Genomic DNA, 20,547 nt, shown 5'->3' on the forward strand with positions numbered 1-20,547 from the left:
CCAGTATTATAATAATATAATAAAACTTAAAGCTAGCATATTACTTACTATACAAATCATGCCCACGTGGAATGGTGGCAAGAATTGAGCCAGCCCTTTTGTCACCTCATCTGCTGGCTCATTTTTTGCGCAACGGATCAGCCTGGCTGTCCAGCGCGGAAATGCAGCCAGTATTCTTGGCACAATTTCCACGCGGGCATGATTTGTATCCTAGTAATTAGATAAAGCTAGCTTTAAGTTTTTATTGTAATACTAGCTGATGCCCGCGACTTCGTCCGCGTGGATGTAGGTATTTTTAAAAATCCCGCGAGAACTATTTAACTTTCCGGGATAAAAAGTAGCCTATGTCTTTCCCCGGGATGTAAGCTAACTCTGTACCAAATTTCACCAAAATCGGTTGAACTGCTGGGCTGTGAATAGCTAGCAGACAGACAGACAGACAGACGGACAGACAGACAGACACACTTTCGCATTTATAATATTAGTATGGATTTTCATTATAAAAAGCTATCATTACGATTGTGATTTTAAAAAAATAAGTATTTTATACCCTGTGTAGGATCACATCGCTAGTTTCGGATACGAACTATATAAAACCGACTGTTTAGATAATACAAAGTTGGCAATTTTACAGTTGGCCGTTGGAACGGGAGCCGATCGGTGACCTGCTCACCCCGCGAAATGTCAGAGGTCAGTTCTGCCCCCATACTAGAGAGAACTATGCCCATACTAATCAAAGCTTAAAAGCACACAAATGTAGTTTTGACGACCTCCCTGGCGCAGTGGTAAGCGCTGTAGTCTTATTATTAGGAGGAATATATATAATTATAACTGCCAGGAATCAAACCCGGGACGGGTTTGATTCCTGGCAGTTTGGAACTTTATAATTTCCAAATTTTTAGTCTGGTCTGGTGGGAGGCTTCAGCCGTGTCTAGTTACCACCCTACCGATAAAGTCGTGCCACCAAGCGATTAAGCGTTCCGGTACGATGCCGTGTAGAAACCACGGCCACGGCCAAAGCCCCCTACCAGACCAGACCAGAAATTTAGAAATTATAAAATTCCAAATCCCTGTCAGGAATCGGACTCAGGACCTCCCACCAATAAGACCACTGCGCCAGGGAGACCGTCGAAATATATATCATCATCTTAAACTATATTAAATATTTATTATTTAGAGTTCCCGGAGCCTTACAATATATGCTGAGGATGACCAACGAGAGGGTTTTAGTGGGAAGAAACCCCACATAACCCGATGGGGTATCTTAGCGTATCTTAAGATTTCCCCTCGTCAAAAAAGGTAGGAAACTATGTAATAGTGAATCTATCACGCATACCTATAGGTAGATAGGCATCTTAGCTCTTAGCCTATAAACCTTTTTAATTAGCAGAGCGACTACGCTGACCCCTGACATTTCGCGGGGTCAGGAGGTCACCGATCGGCCTCCGGGACTCTGGAGCTACTTCGCTTGGAGGATCAAAAGTAGGGCTGCCAACAATTTATTACATCAATAAAATCTTTCCCCTCATCTCAACTATCTCGTTGATCTAGTGCTTAGCTTATTCGGCTGTGAGGAGTTCGAATTCTGGAGCGAACAAAAAACAGTTATTGGGCTTTTATCATAAACTAGCTGATGCCCGCGACTTCGTCCGCGTGGAATTAGGTTTTTAAAAATCCCGTGGGAACTTTCATTTTCCGGCAAAAAAAGTAGCCCATGTCACTCTCCAGGTCTTTATCTGCTGACTTCAGTCATTTCGCGGGGTCAACAGGTCACCGAAGCGTCTTCAGGACTCTGAAACAACTTTGCTAGTAGATCCAAGACTATTAAAGGGCTGTCCATATTTTACTACACTCACTTTACACACTTTAAATTTACATCTATCTCCAAGTCTAAAAACCTTTTTCATTACTAAGGGGACAAAGCTGACCTCTGACATTTCGTGGGGTCAGCGGGTCACCAGGGCCTCCGAAGCAACTTTGCTAGTAGAACCAAGACTATTACAGGGCTGTCCATATTTTATTAGACTCTTGAAAATTCACATCACGCTCCGAGTCTATGAAGCCTTTTGATTAGTGACAAAGCTGACCTCTGACATTTCGCGGGGTCAGCAGGTCTCTGAAGTGTCTCCGGTACTCAGAAGCAACTTTGCTAGTAGAACCAAGACTATTAAAGGGGCATCTATATATTATCACACTCATATGTAAATTCACATTCATCTCCTAGTCTATTATAACGGTGGCTCTCCGTCCCTAGCTCCATATGAACGTAGTTTGGCTCTCATTTGAATATTAAGCAATCGAACTCAATTGTTTAATATTCAAATTCAATAAAATTTTATTGTTTTGTTGTAATATATCTACTTGTATAAAAATGTGTTGCTGATCGCAAATTCCGAGAACAGCTGAATTGATTTCGCTAATTCTTTTTTTATAATATTCCTTAAAGTACCTACGAGGATGGTTCTTACGGAGATAAAAAATTTAAAAAATTGAATCGACTGTTAGGCGGTACCTACGAAGTTTTCAATAAAAAAATCGAACTCAATGAAATTTTGTAGATACGTTGTATAAGTCCCGCAAATACCTAATGCGCGTGGCCGCCATTTTAGTGACATCAGCACTAGACTGAAGTTTCGAGCTGATGGTATATTTTTATTTCGGCTTACGTCAAAATGACGTCATTTCGATGTTAATGAGACATGGTTCCAGCTCAATAGCAATTTGCGGGAATTATAGCAGTAATAAAATATCTAAACATAGTGTGAAAATTTCAACTCTCTGCCTATTACGGTTCACGAGATACAGTCCGCTGATAGACAGTCGGATGGATGGACGCACAGCGGAGGCTTAGTAATACGGAACCCTAAAAATGTAGTAAAAAATGGTTTGACTCTCGGATTATACAGTCAATCAATCAATCAATCAATCAATCAATCAGCCTGTTTGCGTCCACTGCTGGACATAGGCCTTCCCTAGAGCGCGCCACCACACACGATCCTCCGCCTTCCTCATCCACCCACTTCCCGCTACCTTCTTAAGGTCGTCAGTCCAGCGGGTTGGAGGTCGTCCCACACTGCGCTTGCCGATACGCGGTCTCCACTCCAGAACACGTCTGCCCCAGCGGCCATCGGTTCTGCGGCAGACGAGATTATACAGTCGTTTGACTTTAATACCGGAGTTGTTCAGCCGTTTCGATCGGTATGAAATACTCAACAGTCCATTTACCAGCGTTCGGTCTATGATGGCGAGTTTGAAAAAGAATTTAATTGGGCCATTTGATGTAAGAGTTTTGTGGAAATTGTTTTTTTAAAGCTTTTGTGCGCTGTAGTATATTGTTTGCGGTAATATTTCCTGACCCCTGTTTACAGAATAGCTTGATTGCGCAATGGTAAAGTAGGTTAGTTTTTAGCGACAGAGCACGTGTTCGTAATTTATATAAATGTCGTATTTTTGTGTGCAATAATAATTATTATACAAATATATAAAAGCTGACTGACTGACTGATGTATATCAACCCACAGGTCAAACTACTGGACGGATTGAAAGGCATGCAGATGGCTTTTATGACGTAGACATGCGCTAAGGAAGGATTTCTGATACCTAGCAGATTGTATTTATTGTACGCTCGGCTAAGATGCAATTTTGTGTATATATATACCTACTTTTTATAACATAGCCTGTAAGTTCCATTTAAGTGGAAATTCCTTTATGGAACAATAAAATATGTCTTAAACCAGAAGGGGGTAAAATAGGTGTTTGAAGTGTTATCCGCGCAAACCAAGTCGAGGGCATAAGCTAGTTATAAATAGGACAGTGGATAGACAACAACAAACGAGTTGCGACTTGAAGCGGCGCAAGGCCATGTGGAAGTCCCTATAAAAGAGCTATGTCCAGCAGTGGACGTCTATTGGTTGGTGAGGAGAACGATGATGAAACTGAGTTTTAAATAGATAACATAGCTAGCCCCGAGTTGATTCGGGTGAAGATTCTGAAAACCTTTTCTTAGCGAGGGTCTATGCACTTGCATAGAGAAAACCTGCATACAAAATCTCAAGTTCTAAGAAACTACGTTTATAAGTCACCCTAGTTGATAAGGTTTATAAAAGTTGAAAGGTTGTCAGCCAGTTTATCCTTTTATAGGTATGTATTTACTTTATAGATTTTTGCACGAAAACTACATAGGTACTTAGGTACTTATATATCTGACTATTTTGTGAATTTTCTTGTTAGTTGCTCTACGTAATGCAATATAATGTCACAAAACTAATATTTCTGTTAATTTTGTGGAAATATTTATGTAGGGAATTTATATAGGGAGAAACTCACTACACTACACACTCACTAATTTAACCTGGATAGGAGCTTCCTTTCCATAAAGGATGCGCAAGATGCCTAGCGACGGATATGACGTGTTTAACCAACTGAGAACCCACTTATAGGTATGTGAAGTCTGCCAATCCGCACTTGGCTAGAAGGATGTGGTAATGGTCTGAACCATATCGTGGGCCAGCGATCTGTTGATCTTCTTCCTACTATATAAAACACGAAAAATGTTGACTAGCTATTTCCGTTATAGACTTTGAAACCGTCGTCCCCCTAACCAGTTTCATTTGAAAGGCAATAATGCTAAGATGATTTTAGATGGGTTTTTTAAGCCTAGTAGCATACGCTGGGTATCCGCTAGTTTGGTATTTACAATATAATGCTAAGATTTTTAGGTAAAATAAAAATAGATAAGTTCGATTGTGTGAGTTTGAATGTTAATCCAAATAAGGGCGGGCGGATACGCTACGAAATAATCCGCCCCACTTATTTCGTAGTAAGTTAATATTACGTAGGTACATGCTACGGATATAGGCTCCATGAAAATATTTCGTGGAGTCCATGTAGAGCTACAATTAATGACGGTTTGTTGTACATATTTATCTGGTTTGTAATTTTCTTAATACACACCTGTTATAATAATTAATTAGTTATTTATTATTTGTATGAAAATATCGGCCTACGGCTACGCGAAAGGGACATTCGTGTCAAGCCTTTCCAAAGTGTCAAGACTCTAGTAGATTGATTTTGATCAAAGCATATACTTTTATATTGCGTAAAATTTATCTTAATCAGTTTAGTAGTTTTTATTTGATGCCCTCATAGACCACTAAATAGAAAACCTATTATAATTTTTTAATTGATGATGAAAGCCAAGTATAGATTAAATATATTAAATAATAATTATTAATATATTAAAATTTAAAATAGAATATATTAGAATTAAAGATAAAAATAAAATTATATAAAAAATAAGACCGTGGCGTGTGGAAGTCCCTACAAGAGACCTATGTCCAGCAGTGGACATCTATCTGTTGAGGATGATGATGATGATATTAAAATTATTACTAGAAATAAAATGATGGATATAATAAAAATGACTTTTATATTAATATTATAAAATAGTAACAACATATTTTTGTTAAACAAGAATCGTTAACATAGATATTAGTAGGTATGTGTAGAACATAGCATTGCTACGAAAATATTATTACATTTACTTACTTCGTTTAAAACATTCTCTGTCAATAAATTAAACTAACTAAAAAACATTTGTAACAGTTGATCACAATATAATGCTATCATCCACGATTTATGACAAATATAAATATGTAGCTACGGAATAACCACTTGGAAAATAATAGAGGCCATTATGTGTCAATTTCAAGGATATTACAAGAATATCTTGATACAAAATATGAGATTCTAATATATCTATAGTAACCTTCACGTAAACGTACTTACGTCCACGTTTTTACGTTTGCCTTGAAAAAAGTCAATAGCCAACCCACCACTAGCGACATCTAGCGGGAATTTTCCGAACTACTTGTTCACGGGGCGAATAGAGAAAATTTTCAAAGTGATTTTTCTCATTTTCAGCACAGATTTTTTTTTAAAGTATACCTCTATGTTTTTACAAGTGTTATTTTTAAGTTTTACTTTATAATTATAATAAAAATATGATGAAAAGCTCTAAGGCAAGGAAGGGAAAGTGTACTAAAGTATGAGAGGTTACATGCGATAAAAATCCACTACTGAATGAACATGAACTAAATGAGTCTGGTCAAACTACCGAGGAATCTGTAGAAAGCGAGCTCAAAGTAAAAAGACCAGGCGGACACTTGGCTAGGGGAACATTTAGCTCGATTTAAATATACATGTGAATAGCGAGTTGGCGCTTACCGACCGGTCTCCAGACACTCCCAGAGCCGAGGGGGCTCCGTCACACGCGTTTTATCGATCGGAACAATGGACGGGCTGGCCTTAACGCGGAATCAAGCGAAACAATAACGCACGAATCTTACATAATTTCCATCCGCCATCATGGAAAGCCACGGGAAACGCGCCCCTAAGCCGTGGACGCTACGCGCTGAAGATATCCATTTTTCCATGCACGATAGCTATTTCAGAGCTGCGCCGGCGACGATTGCAACCTTGAATTCGGAACGCACCTTTAATTTTAGCCGGTTAACCTAGATACTGGTACCATTTTGAGTGCGATCGATATTCGCATGCGCGATGTCTCGTTTCTTTTTATATGCGGTACTGGGCAGTGTTCGGGCGAGTGTGGTGGGCGCCCGCTCGCGAGCGACTGCCGGTGTTGGGCGGGCCCCGCCGCGCACGCGCGCGAGCGTAACGATCGCGCCTGCCCGCCAGCACAGGTGTGACCGCCGCATTCCGCCCGCGAAGCCTGCCAACCCTACATCTGGGCCCGGACCTTCCTGAAACTGTCCCATCCGCTTGGCAGTCATATCCAAGGTTGTAGAAGCGTAGGGTGTGACCACCGCGTTCAGCCCGACACGCTTGCGGACCCTGCGTCTGGGCCGCGGACCTTCCTGGAACTGTCCCATCTGTTTAGCACTAGTAGCCAAGGTTGTAGTGGAGCGTAGCATCTCCAGAAAAAGGTTTTACCGCCGCATTCCGCCCGCCAAGCCTGCCGATCCTATATCGAAGCCCAGATTTTTTTTTACAGGTCATATCTAAGGTTGTAGCGGAGCGTAGCATCTCGAGAGACAAGGTGTAACCGCTGCATTTCACCCGCAAAGCCTGCAGACCCTACATCGAAGCCCAGACCTTCCTGAAACTGTCCGACCCGCTACTCATCCAAGATTGTAGCAAAGCGTAGCATCTCGAGAAATTTGTTTTACCGCCGCATTCTGCACGCCAAATCTGCCAACCGTACATCTGGGCACCAAACCTTCCTAAAACTGTCCCATCCGCTTAGCGCTCATTCCAAGGTTATAGCGAAGCGTTACATCTCCAAAAACAGGTAGGTATCGTTTATTCAGTCTGCCATGCCTGGCGGAACGAAGCGGAGTGTCGCAAGAAATAGGTTTTACCGCCACATTCCGCTCGCCAGGCCTGCAGACCTTAGACCTTCCTGAGAGTGCCATTCGCTTAGCGTTTATCCTCTTGGTTATCTAAGGTTATCAGATGTAACCGCCCATTTCAGCTCCTACAGATCCTACACCTTGGGCCTTCCTAAAGTAATCCTATCCGTTTAGCGCTTATGGTTATCCAAGGTTGTGGAGCCCTGCATCTCCTGAAACAGCTGTGATCTCTATTTATAATTATTATGTGGAGGTCACCCCAGATATAGAAAATTATTGACTTCAGGGTTTCAACCCAATAAAGATCTATGGTGATGGAGAGTGATATTCGCTTATATGCCGTAGTAGCTAGTGGCGATTAGACCATATTGTTTATCACACACATTCAGAAAAAACTATTTTCAAGCGTTTTAGCTTCCCAGTATGAAATCGTGTTGAAACTACTAGTGATATACCGTTTTAGCTCCCCTATATTGTCCCCTTAAATCGCTCGGAGACACGATTTTATCGGTAGGCAACTAAAACCTGAGTTCTCTATCAGGCGATACCTAAGCCAGTATAAAATTTCTACTATTTTCTATATTGATCGCACTGGAAATCGAACTCCGATCTTCCCATTCATAAAACCACCAGCAACTAACTCTACCGCGCCAGGGATGACGTCATAGGTTTTAAACCGCTCTAGAAACTGGTCTTAATATTATGATTTTGCATAGTCTCTTTACATAAAACTTACACCCCCTACTAAAAAAGGGGAATGTACTTTTAAGCTTATCAGGGGGCACGGCAGTGCCCCTGCCAAGACGATTAATTTTACTTCTTAGTTCTTGCACCATCCCGCGCTCTGGTCAATTAAATCTTTTCACCAAAGGTTCCCTGTAAGAGATTGTTTTGCACCCTTTTGTATAGTTTCTTCCGTATCTTGTATTGTTTCCCGTATAAATATAAGTGTGTTGCGAAAAGATTTTAATATTTTAATTGCTAAAGTGTGTCTGTCTGGTCTGTCTGTCTGCTAGGTTTTCCCGGACCAACAGTTAAACCGATTTCGATGAAATTTGGTACAGTGTTAGCTTACATCCCGGGGGAGGGCGTAGGCTATTTATCCCGGAAAATTAAAGAGTTCAAACGGGATTTTTTAACATACCTAAATCCACGCGGATGAAGTCGTCGGCATCATCTGGTAATCTAGTAAATAATAAATAAATACTTAAGAAAGGATTTTGAGACACGGGATATTTAAAAACCTAAATCCACGCAGGCGAAGTTGTGAGAGAAAGCTAGTATTAGGTTTATTTGAGGTCGTTCCAATAGACGTACTCGTTCGCTCCACAAACATGATTTCAAGTGGCATGAATAGGGGGCGGGCATCACCCCCATCCCCCCTTGTTTAGCGATGTACTTGTGTCGTATTGGCGCCTTGTATATCAGACTTCAATCCGGTAAATACTACAAATACCTAATCAAACCCTATAAAATCTATAATACTAAAAGCTTTATTTGTCTGTTTGTAATCGACAAACTCTGAAACTGCTGAACCGATTTTAATAATTCTTTCACTAATAGAAAGCTACTTTAAGTAACATAAATATTCCTATTGTATGCTTTACAGCGTAAAAAACACACAGCGTACAAAAAGCAGTGATAGCCTAATGGTTAGGACGTCCGCCTTCTAATCGGAGGTCGGGGGTTCGATCCCGGGTACAAACTACGCACCTCTAACTTTTCGGAGAAATATCACTTGCTTTAACGGTGAAGGAAAACATCGTGAGGAAACCTGCATGCCTGAGAGTTCTCCATAATGTTCTCAAAAGTGAGTGAAGTATGCTAATCCGCAATTAGCCAGCGTGGTAGACTATGGCCAAAACCCCTCTCACTTTGAGAGGAGACCCGTGCTCTGTAGTGGGCCGGTGATGGATTGATGATCATGATACAGTGTGTTTGATAAATCGAAATCATATAACATGATGAATGAGATATGTACCTAAGTATAATACCTGCCAATTAGTGCCATAGGTTCTTCGAGTTCACATAAGTTTTTTACGATTATCTCTAGATTTTCTACATCCTAGTATCATAACTCTCTGATCTGGCGAGAGGCCAGGATGATATATAAACTATTTAATGTAACTTTAAAACGAAGATAATTATTGTACATACCTATTGTGATTTGTTACAAGGGTGACATGTTCTGATTGAACAAACCCTTTAATAAAGAGAAAAAAAAAAAAATACGAATTCATTTCCGTGATCAGCTGTTAGCAGGGTTGTTACATTAGAGAGTAAAGCAAAATTTTAAGTCCCTCGGGTATCACGATACGAGGGTTAATTTTTTTTTAGTACTTACATCAGTTTTTGGGTTCCGTATCTTACCAAGCGAGGCTGATTTGCACTTGGCCGTTTTTTTGAAAGAAGGTACGTCATAGAAAGCTAGCTATAGGCTCGTAAAGATCTATTGTACTTGTATGCCTAATATGTTTTGATTCTAGACTATTTTCGCTCGCTCGTTTACTGTCTGACGATGTATTAAAGAAACTGAACTTGGCAGGTCACCAGATTACTTTGTTTGACCTCAGGATTAGGGGTGAAAAAGTATATAAAGAAATTGCGTTCCTTATGGTATGGCTCAAGGCTCGGCAAATGACTCGAGTTCGGGCTTTCATGATAGTTTGGCAGTCGGAAAATCATCGGGATCTTTTTTTTAAACTAACAGCCGCAATCAGAGACGCTTAATCGTTACTTAAATTTAATTACGAGACAGAGATATCTCTCACATAAATCTGTCTCGTTTTAACTCAATCATAAGTAACGATCAGCGACTCTGAGTGCGGCTGTGAGTGTACTTAGTGCGTGACAGTTGAGATGACAATCAGGGTGGGGACGCCCCGCACACCCGCACAGCCCCCGCGCTAATCCAGTGCGGAATAGCGCGGATGACATGCGGCCTGCGGGGCATTCCCCCGCCTCATACCCCAATTGGCATCTCTACCTGTCGCGTACTATACAGGGTGTAACCAGAACGCTAGCAAAAACGAAGACAGGTGATAGTACTGATGATTACTGGTATATATGTATGTACCACAAAAAAATAAAAAAATCTTACATTTTGTAAAAGTTCACCATATATTGCAAATAAAACATCTGACTGACACTAGAGGTCAACGAACGTTGCGTAAGTAGGGCACTCGGAGTCAATGCCGCGTCGTAAGCGAGGCATTGACCCGAGTTTTGCGCGCTATAACTAGCTGGTTTGAAAGATACTAAATCACTAAAACTACAAAATGAGGCAAATGGTTATTGGTGTAGGATTGTTTAGATAATAATATACATAGCAATAACGCTAATGTTTGTGCTAGCGTTCTGGTTACACCCTTTATATTATTATAGGCATGCGCTTGACTGCAACCATACCAAATATCGGTGGATCGCGCCTGCCTAGAAGATGTCCATTCTATTTTTTAAATTCAGATACAAGTTAGCCCTTGACTGCAATCTCATCTGGTGGTAAGTGATGATGCAGTCTAAGATGGAAGCGGGCTAACCTGGAAGGAGTATGGCAATTTTTATTAAACCCATATACCTACCTTTAATTTCTACACGGCATTCTGAAGTCATAATATGGCGAACACGATTTCTCTTTCTTAGTTTCTATTTTACGTATAGGTACCTAAATGGGTAGGTATTTAAACAAAAACAAGCATGTAACTTTCAATTGTTTTTATTAAAATAAAAATCGCCTAGTTTAAAAATACCAATACATTTTAATAGTTAAATAATGGATAGGGAATAATTAAAAATACTGTCTTTTCTGGGTATAACAACAATTGCTCATGTCCCAAACATGTCTCTTAAGCTGCGTCCACACACACGATGTGGACACAGCTTTTACAACATAAAATAAAGCACCGTGCATAATATGTATACGTCGAATTGAGCAAAAGTTTTTGCACAGTAGTAATATCTCCCCCACATTACGGTAGTAGACTGCATAATATGATTTTAAGAAAACTTCGCACATTGTTCAATCCCTTACATTATTTTCGAAACACACAGACTAAAAATACTAAATAACTTGTACAAAATAAACATTTATTTAGATTCCTACAGCAGCCGGCTAATAATAGTAAGTATACAACTTTTGTAGTTTTATATTGGAAATGTGCAAAAATTTTTGCTCGTAAAAAAATTTACACGGTCTTTTTTAGAAAAAATGTCAGCGGCGATTAATTAGCCTACGTACTACATAACAATCAACTATATACATATTAAAATCTCAATTGTATCACATCATTCATTCAAATATGTATCTTAAACTAACTTGCGATAAGGGTCACTTTTAAGTTTGTGACATATTTGGTTTTGAACACTAACCACAATAATTCTAAACGTAATTTGTCAAGGAACGAAAAAAATATGTACGTAGGTATTTACAAATTTAAAAAATAATTTAAATTATCGTTAATATAATTAAAACATTTAAAAGTGTAATTTTATTGATGATTTACAAAAACGCGCAGGCAAAAATGTAAATATAAAAAAGTATTTCATAATTTCATTTTTTTAAATAAGTAAGTAGTTAATTTATAGGCAGAAATGCAGCACTGGGTAGCCACAATTTTTTTCAAAATCTTATCCAAATAAGTTCAGCTATTTTTTAATATCTTTTTCAGTTCTTTGTAGCTACTTGAACACTACATTTTTACCGGCAAACCTAAATAATTTATGATTCCTAACATATTTCATTTCCAATAGAGTCATCATATTTTTGGGAGGTAGTTAGCATAAAAAATATGTTCCACTATATTTTATTGTTAATAATGCGTAAGAGATCACACAATCACAGTATGATAATTTTACATAGTAGCTTCATTCGATCACAGAAAAATGACGAAAAGAAAGAAAGTATTTAGAAGCGTCATTACTCGCTAAATAAATAAAAGGAGAGGAAGTTGAGAAGCTGTAAATCCTTACCAAAAAATTTTTTTTTAAACACAAATACCACAAAACACTTATAAAAAATATAAAAAACAAAAAGCAGTATATATTGAGACGTCACTCTTTGATGGTTAATTAGATGAAATCGTTGCATCGTTGTTGTAAATTATATGAAAAGTTAATATAACTTAGTTAATAAAAGGTAACTTTCATCATAAATCGTTTACGATTGACGATCATTTATCTCTATTAATATGCACAAGCTTTTCCAACGAACATAATTGATCGATAATGCTTTCGAGCTTTAATTTCACCTCAAGTATGTAGGTATAGGCGTTTATAATATACATATTGTTTGTATGTACTCCACGACAATTTTGTTAAGATTTTTCAATAAGTTAGTAATGAATTAGCTACTATGTAAAACTTTTATATTGTAACATACGTCCAAATAATATTCACATATAATTCAAGTACCACCACTCAGACAACTATGCGAATTTTATTTTAAATAATTATTTAATAAATTATCGTTATATATCTTAATACTATAAATTGCTTTATTGTACTCATTCGTCTAAGGTAACAACTAAAATTACGGCTAACTAAACTATCACGGCCTATGGGATAATGTTTTAGTTTTAGTCAAAGAGATTTATACATCCATCTCTTTCTATTAAGAGTGATTTGGTATGAAATGAATAGAGCTAACTACAGATCACACATCCCATCTAAGAAATTATTTTTAAATATTTATAAACAGTACAGAAATGTTATTTATTATGTCTAATTTTGCATCAGAGGTTTGTTAGATTAGCCAAGCAATTTAAGCGTTAATAACTAAATGAATTTAAGGTGCATCACACTCAACTTAAGCGTTAAAATCGCTGCTTGTTTACTGTTGTATTTTTTCACAAAATTTAGTTTTCAAGGCTGTAATGCACTTTCCTGAAACGCACGTGAAAGGCATCATGCGCACATATATATTTTAACTTTTAATAAATAAGTAATTATTTTTATTTGATATGACTATTGATATATCTCCAAAAATTGACGTCATTATATGTGACAATACCAAACCAAGGAATTTATTTTTACTACACATTTTTGATCACCAATGACCCTTCTTTTCCCAGATTATCCTAATAATAAAGATTCAGTTACAATTTTAAAATCAGCAGTCACAATTTAAAAAATTGATTTATATTTTTGACTACCCTCACAATCCACTGATACAAAATCAGCAACAATCGCTAAGAGATTGATGTCTGGACAACCGCTACTTAACTAGATCATGAACAGTGCTTGAATAATAATTTAATATGATCTTGCAAATGCATATAAAAATGAATCCCCCTCCAGAATGTACATACAAACATAAACTGTCCTGGACTCTATTCGAAACTTTCCCCTAAAAGCGTTCATAAACGGGCTAGTTTTATAGTTATATTTTCTGCAAGAATTACAAGATGCGATTTATAGCCCGTTTATAAGTCGCAAGATCTGCATTTTCAAATTTATTAAAAAAAATAGACGCCACAATATTAGGTAAATGCAATTTATACTTATTGATATTTCAAATTCCAATCTCTAGCAATCAATAGACCATAATTAATCTAGCGTGAAAAGATTATTTTAATATAACACTAGCTTATGCTCGCGACTTTGTCTGCGTGGACTATACAAATTTCAAACCCTTAGTTTACCCTCTTAGGGGTTGAATTTTCAAAAATCCTTTCTTAGTGGATGTCAACGTCATAATAGCTATCTGCATGCCAAATTTCAGCCCGATCCGTCCTGTAGTTCAAACTGTGCGTTGATAGATTAGTCAGTCAGTCAACTTTTCCTTTTATATATTTAGATGAAAGGTCTAAAATAAACAAGAAACGCACGAGCGATGGGGAAGTGAGCAAAAGCTCGCTGGCGATCGGCGAATGTCAGTAGGTGTGACACAGTGTGACGGTGCCTTTATTAAAAACTAGCTGATAACCACGACTTCATCCACTGATTTAAATTTTAATTTCAAATCCGGAATAAAAAGTGTGTCCTATGTTTCTGTCTAGAATGTAAGCTATCATAGTGCCAAACAGCAAGATCAGTAAAGTTCAGGGGTTTTAAGCCGTAAAAAGGTATTTTATAATGACAGACAGACACTTTCACATTTATAATATTACTAGCTGACCTGCCCCGGCTTCGCTCAGGTGGAGTTTAGAAAATTGAGGGGGAGGTTGAATTAATTTTTTCTCTCCGTAAGACCATCCCCGTACTTCAAGGAATATTATAAAAAAAAGAATTAGCGAAATCGGTTCAGCGGTTCTCGAGATTTGCGATGAGCAACACATTTAGTGATTCATTTTTATATTATAGAAGACTAGCTGATGCACGACTTCGTCCACGTGGATTTAGGTTTTTAAAAATCCCGTGGCAATTCTTTGATTTTCCGGTATAAAAAGTAGCACGTCAGTCTTTTAACTATAGCCCGCAAAAAATCTTGTCGATCCGTTGCTCCGTGATTAAAGGATAAACCAACAAACCAATACACAAACACACTTTCGCATTCATAATACGGATAGGGAAATATAGTGATTGTATGTCATTATAGGTCTTAATGTGGACTTGAAATTGCTTTAATTACAATGGCTAGATTAATTAAGTCGAAACACGTAGTTAGGTACCTATTAATTGATCAATCAATGACTTAATGTCAGCACCACTCTCTTATGAAAGCCTTTTACATAGATCTGTTTCAGAATTTATTGTAAGTTATAGCAAGTATAATATTTAAAATAAAATGTACCTAATCTTTGTTAAGTTTCGTAAAAAAATTAAAGAGCTATCAAGTAACAAAAGTGACGAAACTAACGTAAAATCACGTCGGTATTCCGAAAAAATAGCGTTTCATTTTGTTATGTCATTTTTCGTAATAAAATAATGCCTATAGCGTAATTTTTTTAATTTCGGCCGTTTAAGTTAAGTATTTGGCCACCTTTATTGTCACTCGCGAAAAGATGTTAGTTTAAAAAAATATAATTGCAATTAATCACATTTCTTTTGGAAAATATATCACAGATGGAACCGCTGGCAAGCGGGTCACTTCTAAAAATGTATTAAGTCGCGCCAAACTTTATGACCACTCTGAAGTTTTAACTTTATGTTCAGTTGTTTATGTTCAGGCGATAATGAGTCGCGCGACTTAATCATCATGATAATACTCACAAAACATTGTTATACATACCTATACAATAATGCTTCAGCGTCATTTAACATCTCGCTGTAATCCAGAAGATTGGCACTTAAGTTTATTTAAGTATCTTTACCAAGTGTCAAACATTGCGGGACATTAGGGCTACCCAAACATACCTGTTTTATACAAAAATTGAGAAAAAGGTTAGTTTCAAACTTGTTTTGAATAAAAATTCAATACCAAAAATAATTTTTGGGCTTGAATTTTGATTGTACGGAGAAAATAATAAAGTTTAATGAAAGAAAGTATAGAAAGTAGCTAAGAGGTTTACTTACAAAAGAAAAACTAAGAAAGAACTGGGCAGCCCTAAAAAAGACACTTGTTTTATAAGTTATTCCATTAAAAACGATAAAAATCGCGGCGCAAAACGCGCTAACACTATCCATTTGCGAGCATTACGACTTCATTCCACTCAAAACAACGCGAATACAAAAATAAATGGATGGCATTCGATTAGCAGAATACATTTTGGCATCGCGCAAAAGCCATACGCAAACATTGGGTATATCTAAAGGCAGATCCACACCTGTGCACGAGCGCGAACTGTGCACACTATGCGCATGGTCAGGAAATAATGTGGACGCGGACGTGTCCACGAGTGGTTTACGAACGGTTCGTGTGCAATGTTGTATGTATGGTACGCGACAGGTTGAGAAGGCACTCGGGGTATGAGGCGGGGGACGCCCCGCACACCCACACGTCACCCGCGCTCGTTATTACCGGGTTAGCGCGGGGGCTGTGCCGATGTGCGGGACGTTCCCACCCCGATTGCTATCTCGACCTGTCGCGGACTATACAAGTTACGGCGTGAACATGTTCGTGAGTTTTTGGAAGTGAAGACAAAGATGATATTATATGCATTCACGACATGCACGTGAAAGACAATGATGCGTCCATAGATATTTGATACGCGTTGTGTGCATAGTTCGTGAGCGAGCGCAAGTGTGGATTTACCTTAAGGGCCGGCGCAGAATTGCGACGATTTTGTCGCACGTGGCGGTCAAAAGTCCGTTGCCAGTTTTAACCGTTGCAAGGTTTCCCAATAATAGTTGGTTTCAGGTAAATAGACTGTTCTTCCATACTGCGCGGGAAACGAAAAGTTGTCTGGCGGACCAATTGCACAGCAGAATACACTTCCGCCGTTGCACATCATCATGTACTACCAAATAGATCGATAAATCATCCACTGCGCAGGTTCAAGATTAGAGCTTTTTTTTTCGTGTCGCCAACTTTGCGTCATACGTGTCAGAAACTAAAAGCGAGGGGTTTCTGCGCTAATTTAGGAAGCGTGGGGTCGGTACTGCAGTGATGACCACGACCACTCTGTCAAGAGTGTTTTCTTCGCGTGAACCTGCTCATGGCAGTGATGAGTAAGGACCCTACTAAAAAACCACCTCTTCGTTACAGGTGTCACCGACAGTCCCCTGTACAGGGCCTGCATGGAGGAAGATGAAACTCCGATGCACGTGCTGCTAGACTCTAGAGTGCACGGGCGTGGCGTTGAAGTCTACTCGAGCGAGCTTGGGAAGGCTGGAGTGAAGACTCCGGTGGGGACAAGAAATGCACGCATAATAGGTGGCAACGTTTAAGTGCGGAAACCTGTCCAGAAAGAAGAAAGAAAGAAAAGAGTAAGAAGTAAGGACCCCGGACAGTTTCGACACTAGTCAGGCATATTCCGATATTTCGCGTGCAGTACGCTCGATTAAAGTTGCTGCCGCACGTGGGTTTACCTGTATGCTTTCACTTAGCATTGTATATCAAGCGAAAAGGGTTGAACAGTCGTTTGGGAAAAGTATTTTTGAGAAAAAACTACTAAATGTATGTTTGCAAAGTAGAGTTATTTAAACTAATAAATAAATATACTATGTCTAATGTTGAATTGATTTAGAATTTACATACTCCTAATCTTATTTATTTACGCACAAAGTTGTCATAAATTTATTATACATCAATAAACCTAGGAAAGGACAAGACAAACCGATATAATACTTAGTTTTGAGCGTACAATATCAAAATATAACGTAGTCCCGTATCACCCTCCTACGTTAGTATGAAGAAAGTACCAAGCGCGCCCTCTTAATTTTTGCCGTTGACAGCATGATGACAGTTGTAACAGACTTTTGTACACCACGTATTTCGCCGATTCCTACGCCCGAGCCGGCCGAATTGAATGTAGCATTTTTATAGTGCGTCAAAAAATTCCACAAGCTTCTTTTGGGTTTTCAGCCACATTCTAAGCACCCTATTTTGGTGCGTTATTGCCGTACTCCATACCGAAGATGGACAGGATTAGGAACGCTAGACCGAGGAATACTGAGCCGAGGAGGTCGCCGAGTGACGTCAGGTAGGGGATGGCCGCGTTGTCAGGATCCTTCTTCTTCTTCCACATGAAGTGGATCAGGATGTACGCCAAGTACAACAGCACCATAACCTGAAAAAAATAGATAGATATAGAAATAGATAGATAGATAGAAATACTTTATTGCACACAAAAAATATTACATAACATGACAAAGAAACTAAAACTTAAAAAAAATATTGTATGCAAAGGCGGCCTTATTGCTCACAGCAATCTCTACCAGGCAACCTTTAGTGAAAAGAGAAACTAGGTGTGTGAATAGTACTTACACGCAATACAGAAAAAAAAAATAGGTGTGCATAAAGAAAATTGCGATGCAGTACAAACGGCGATAAAGCTGGACGCTCAGTAGGTATGTTAAAAATTCAGACAAATATTGATATCTTTATTCTAACAAAATATCTAGTGCTCAAGGTTTTTGAAAATTCAATTTGCTGAAAAATTTAAAACGCCAGTGGGAATACTAGTCGAAGCTATTACTTTTAACTGATCCTGGTTTCAATTTTTCGTTTAGCATAAAAATTAGTCGTACTAAACCTAGTCTATCTGTACAAAATTTCTTCCCTTGACTTGGTTTTGTACCTACCATATTATTTGCAATGATTCAACGGTAAGCAATTTGACATTCCATTACAATTACTGTAATTTAAACTCAAATGTTGAGGCGTTTCATATTAACACTTATCCGACTTCATATTTTACCTTAACATAGTTATTTGAGTATGTATTTGTAAAATGCAACCGTCAAGTTCCTTGCTGGTTCTTCTTGTTACAAAGTACAGTCAGAACCAGTGATTCACTTGACTATTAGAAAGTACTTTGTAAAAGTATAGTTCTTACATTTCACGAAGGCCACTGACTCATTCTTGTGTTTAAGTCGTATCGGTATACGTAAGGTACACTAATGTGCGTTTGACAGCGCTCGCTCGCGACTGATTGGTCCGACATGCACGCACACTTACGCAATGACCATGTAAACGACGTTACCACAAGTAAAGTTCACTAGCCTTCGTGAATTGCAAGAACTGTAACAAAATCTCACCTGTACAACAGAGCATGCAACGTATGTGATGCCGAACGCCACTTGGATGGTGACCACACCCTGGAAGATGAAGTCGGCCACGAACATGAACACGATCTGGCCGCACAGCGCCAGGATCAGCAGCATGCGCGCCACCTTCGCTGCCGTCGCTGGAAGGAGATAGGACTTCGTTAGAAGACGCTCAATATATTTTTAATTGTTTTTATTTCGATACAAGTTAGCCCTTGACTAACGGGAAGTAGGGTACTGCCCGTTGACCTAGAATTTCCTAGACCTAGAAATAGGTTTTCTTGACAGAAACGACATGCCATTCACTATGGGCTGGAATACTTTGTAGCCTAGGAACACCACTAGTATACAGATGTGTCACTTACTTCCATAGAACAGCGTCTTCCACGGCCACTCAATGAGCCTAGTGTTCTCGGGCAGTTCCCCTGGAATTGCAGTCTGATGCAGGTGTGTTGCCAGCCGCGAGGATTGCACGCAGACCAGGTTGCCCCCGATGCCATTCACTATGGGCTGGAATACTTCATAGCCGGGGAACTGGTCTACCGCTTGATCTAGGACTATGCCGCCGACACTGAAAATCAAATAAACTTTATTAGACGGTGTGAATTTGGACTGCAGAATTGCAGTTTCAATTCACAGCTGCGTCTTCCGGTGCGAGGTCGCCATTCCAGCACCTTGGGACCCCAACGTCTATCGGTTATACTAACTATGTGCCCTGCCCATTGCCACTTCAGCTTCGCAACCCGTTGAGCTATGTCGGTTACTCTAGTTCTCCTACAGATCTCCTCATTTCTGATTTCATCAAGTAGAGTTACTCCAAGCATAGCTCTCTCCATCGCCCGCTGACTGACTCTGAGCTTTCTTATGAGGCCCATAGTTAGCAACCATGTCTCGGATCCATATGTCATCACTGGCAACATGCACTGTTCGAAGACTTTGGTCTTCTAGCACTGAGGAATTTTGGACAAGAAGACATCTCGAAGCTTCCTGAATGCTGCGCAACCCAGTTGGGTTCGGCGGTTCCTCCAGTATCAAGAACAAAACGAGTCAAGTCAAAGAATGCTTACCCGCTGATGAAGAGTGCAGAAATGACAGGCGTCCAGCCGGTCGTGAGCACGGTCTTGGTGTACTTGTTCCTCCACACGATGAACACCCAGATGGGCAGCAGGCTGTAGTACACGCACAGCAGGGCGATCGGCTGCCATAGCGATATTTCTGTGGAATTTATTTAAACAATCATCTTAGAGCACACCGAGACGTTGATTCTGCGCCTAAACTTTCTCCGGTCGTGTCGGACTGCTGTCCCATTGAATCATGACAGTAAGGCGTTTGAACACAGACATTTTATTTTATTTTATTCAGATACAAGTTAGCCCTTGACTGTAATCTCACCTGGTGAAAAGTGATGATGCAATCTAAGATGGATACGGGCTAACCTTAAACCCTTTAGTTTCTATACGGCATCGTACCGGAACACTAAGTCGCTTAATTGTACGGCAGGGTGGTAACTAGCCAAAGCCGAAGCCTCCCATCAGGCCAGACCAGAAATTTGGAAATTATTAAATTCCAAACCCCAATCGGGAATCGC

At 39.2% G+C, this 20,547-nt stretch overlaps 2 protein-coding genes across 6 annotated transcripts in view; both read right to left on the bottom strand.

The window, feature by feature from the left end:
• Positions 1-6,641, bottom strand: part of PMCA (plasma membrane calcium-transporting ATPase 3) — a 257,807-nt gene extending 251,166 nt beyond the window's left edge. Inside the window, exon 1 of the mRNA XM_034980852.2 lies at positions 6,226-6,641. The gene's annotated coding sequence lies outside the window, so the exon portion shown is untranslated. The remainder of the gene's footprint in view (positions 1-6,225) is intronic.
• A 4,431-nt stretch (positions 6,642-11,072) lies between these two features.
• The window catches only part of LOC117993153 (solute carrier family 41 member 1-like), a 99,457-nt gene continuing 89,982 nt past the window's right edge, over positions 11,073-20,547 (bottom strand). For all 5 annotated transcript variants that reach the window (XM_069506605.1, XM_034980897.2, XM_034980898.2 and 2 more), the window contains 4 exons: positions 20,027-20,174; positions 19,325-19,530; positions 18,951-19,099; positions 11,073-17,980 (listed from right to left, as the gene is read on the bottom strand). In XM_069506605.1, the coding sequence (XP_069362706.1) occupies positions 17,792-17,980; positions 18,951-19,099; positions 19,325-19,530; positions 20,027-20,174 (692 nt within the window). In that variant the 3' untranslated portion in view covers positions 11,073-17,791. The remainder of the gene's footprint in view (positions 17,981-18,950; positions 19,100-19,324; positions 19,531-20,026; positions 20,175-20,547) is intronic.

This window comes from Maniola hyperantus, chromosome 23 (assembly GCF_902806685.2).
Source record: "Maniola hyperantus chromosome 23, iAphHyp1.2, whole genome shotgun sequence".
Classification (NCBI taxonomy): Eukaryota; Metazoa; Arthropoda; class Insecta; order Lepidoptera; family Nymphalidae; genus Maniola; species Maniola hyperantus.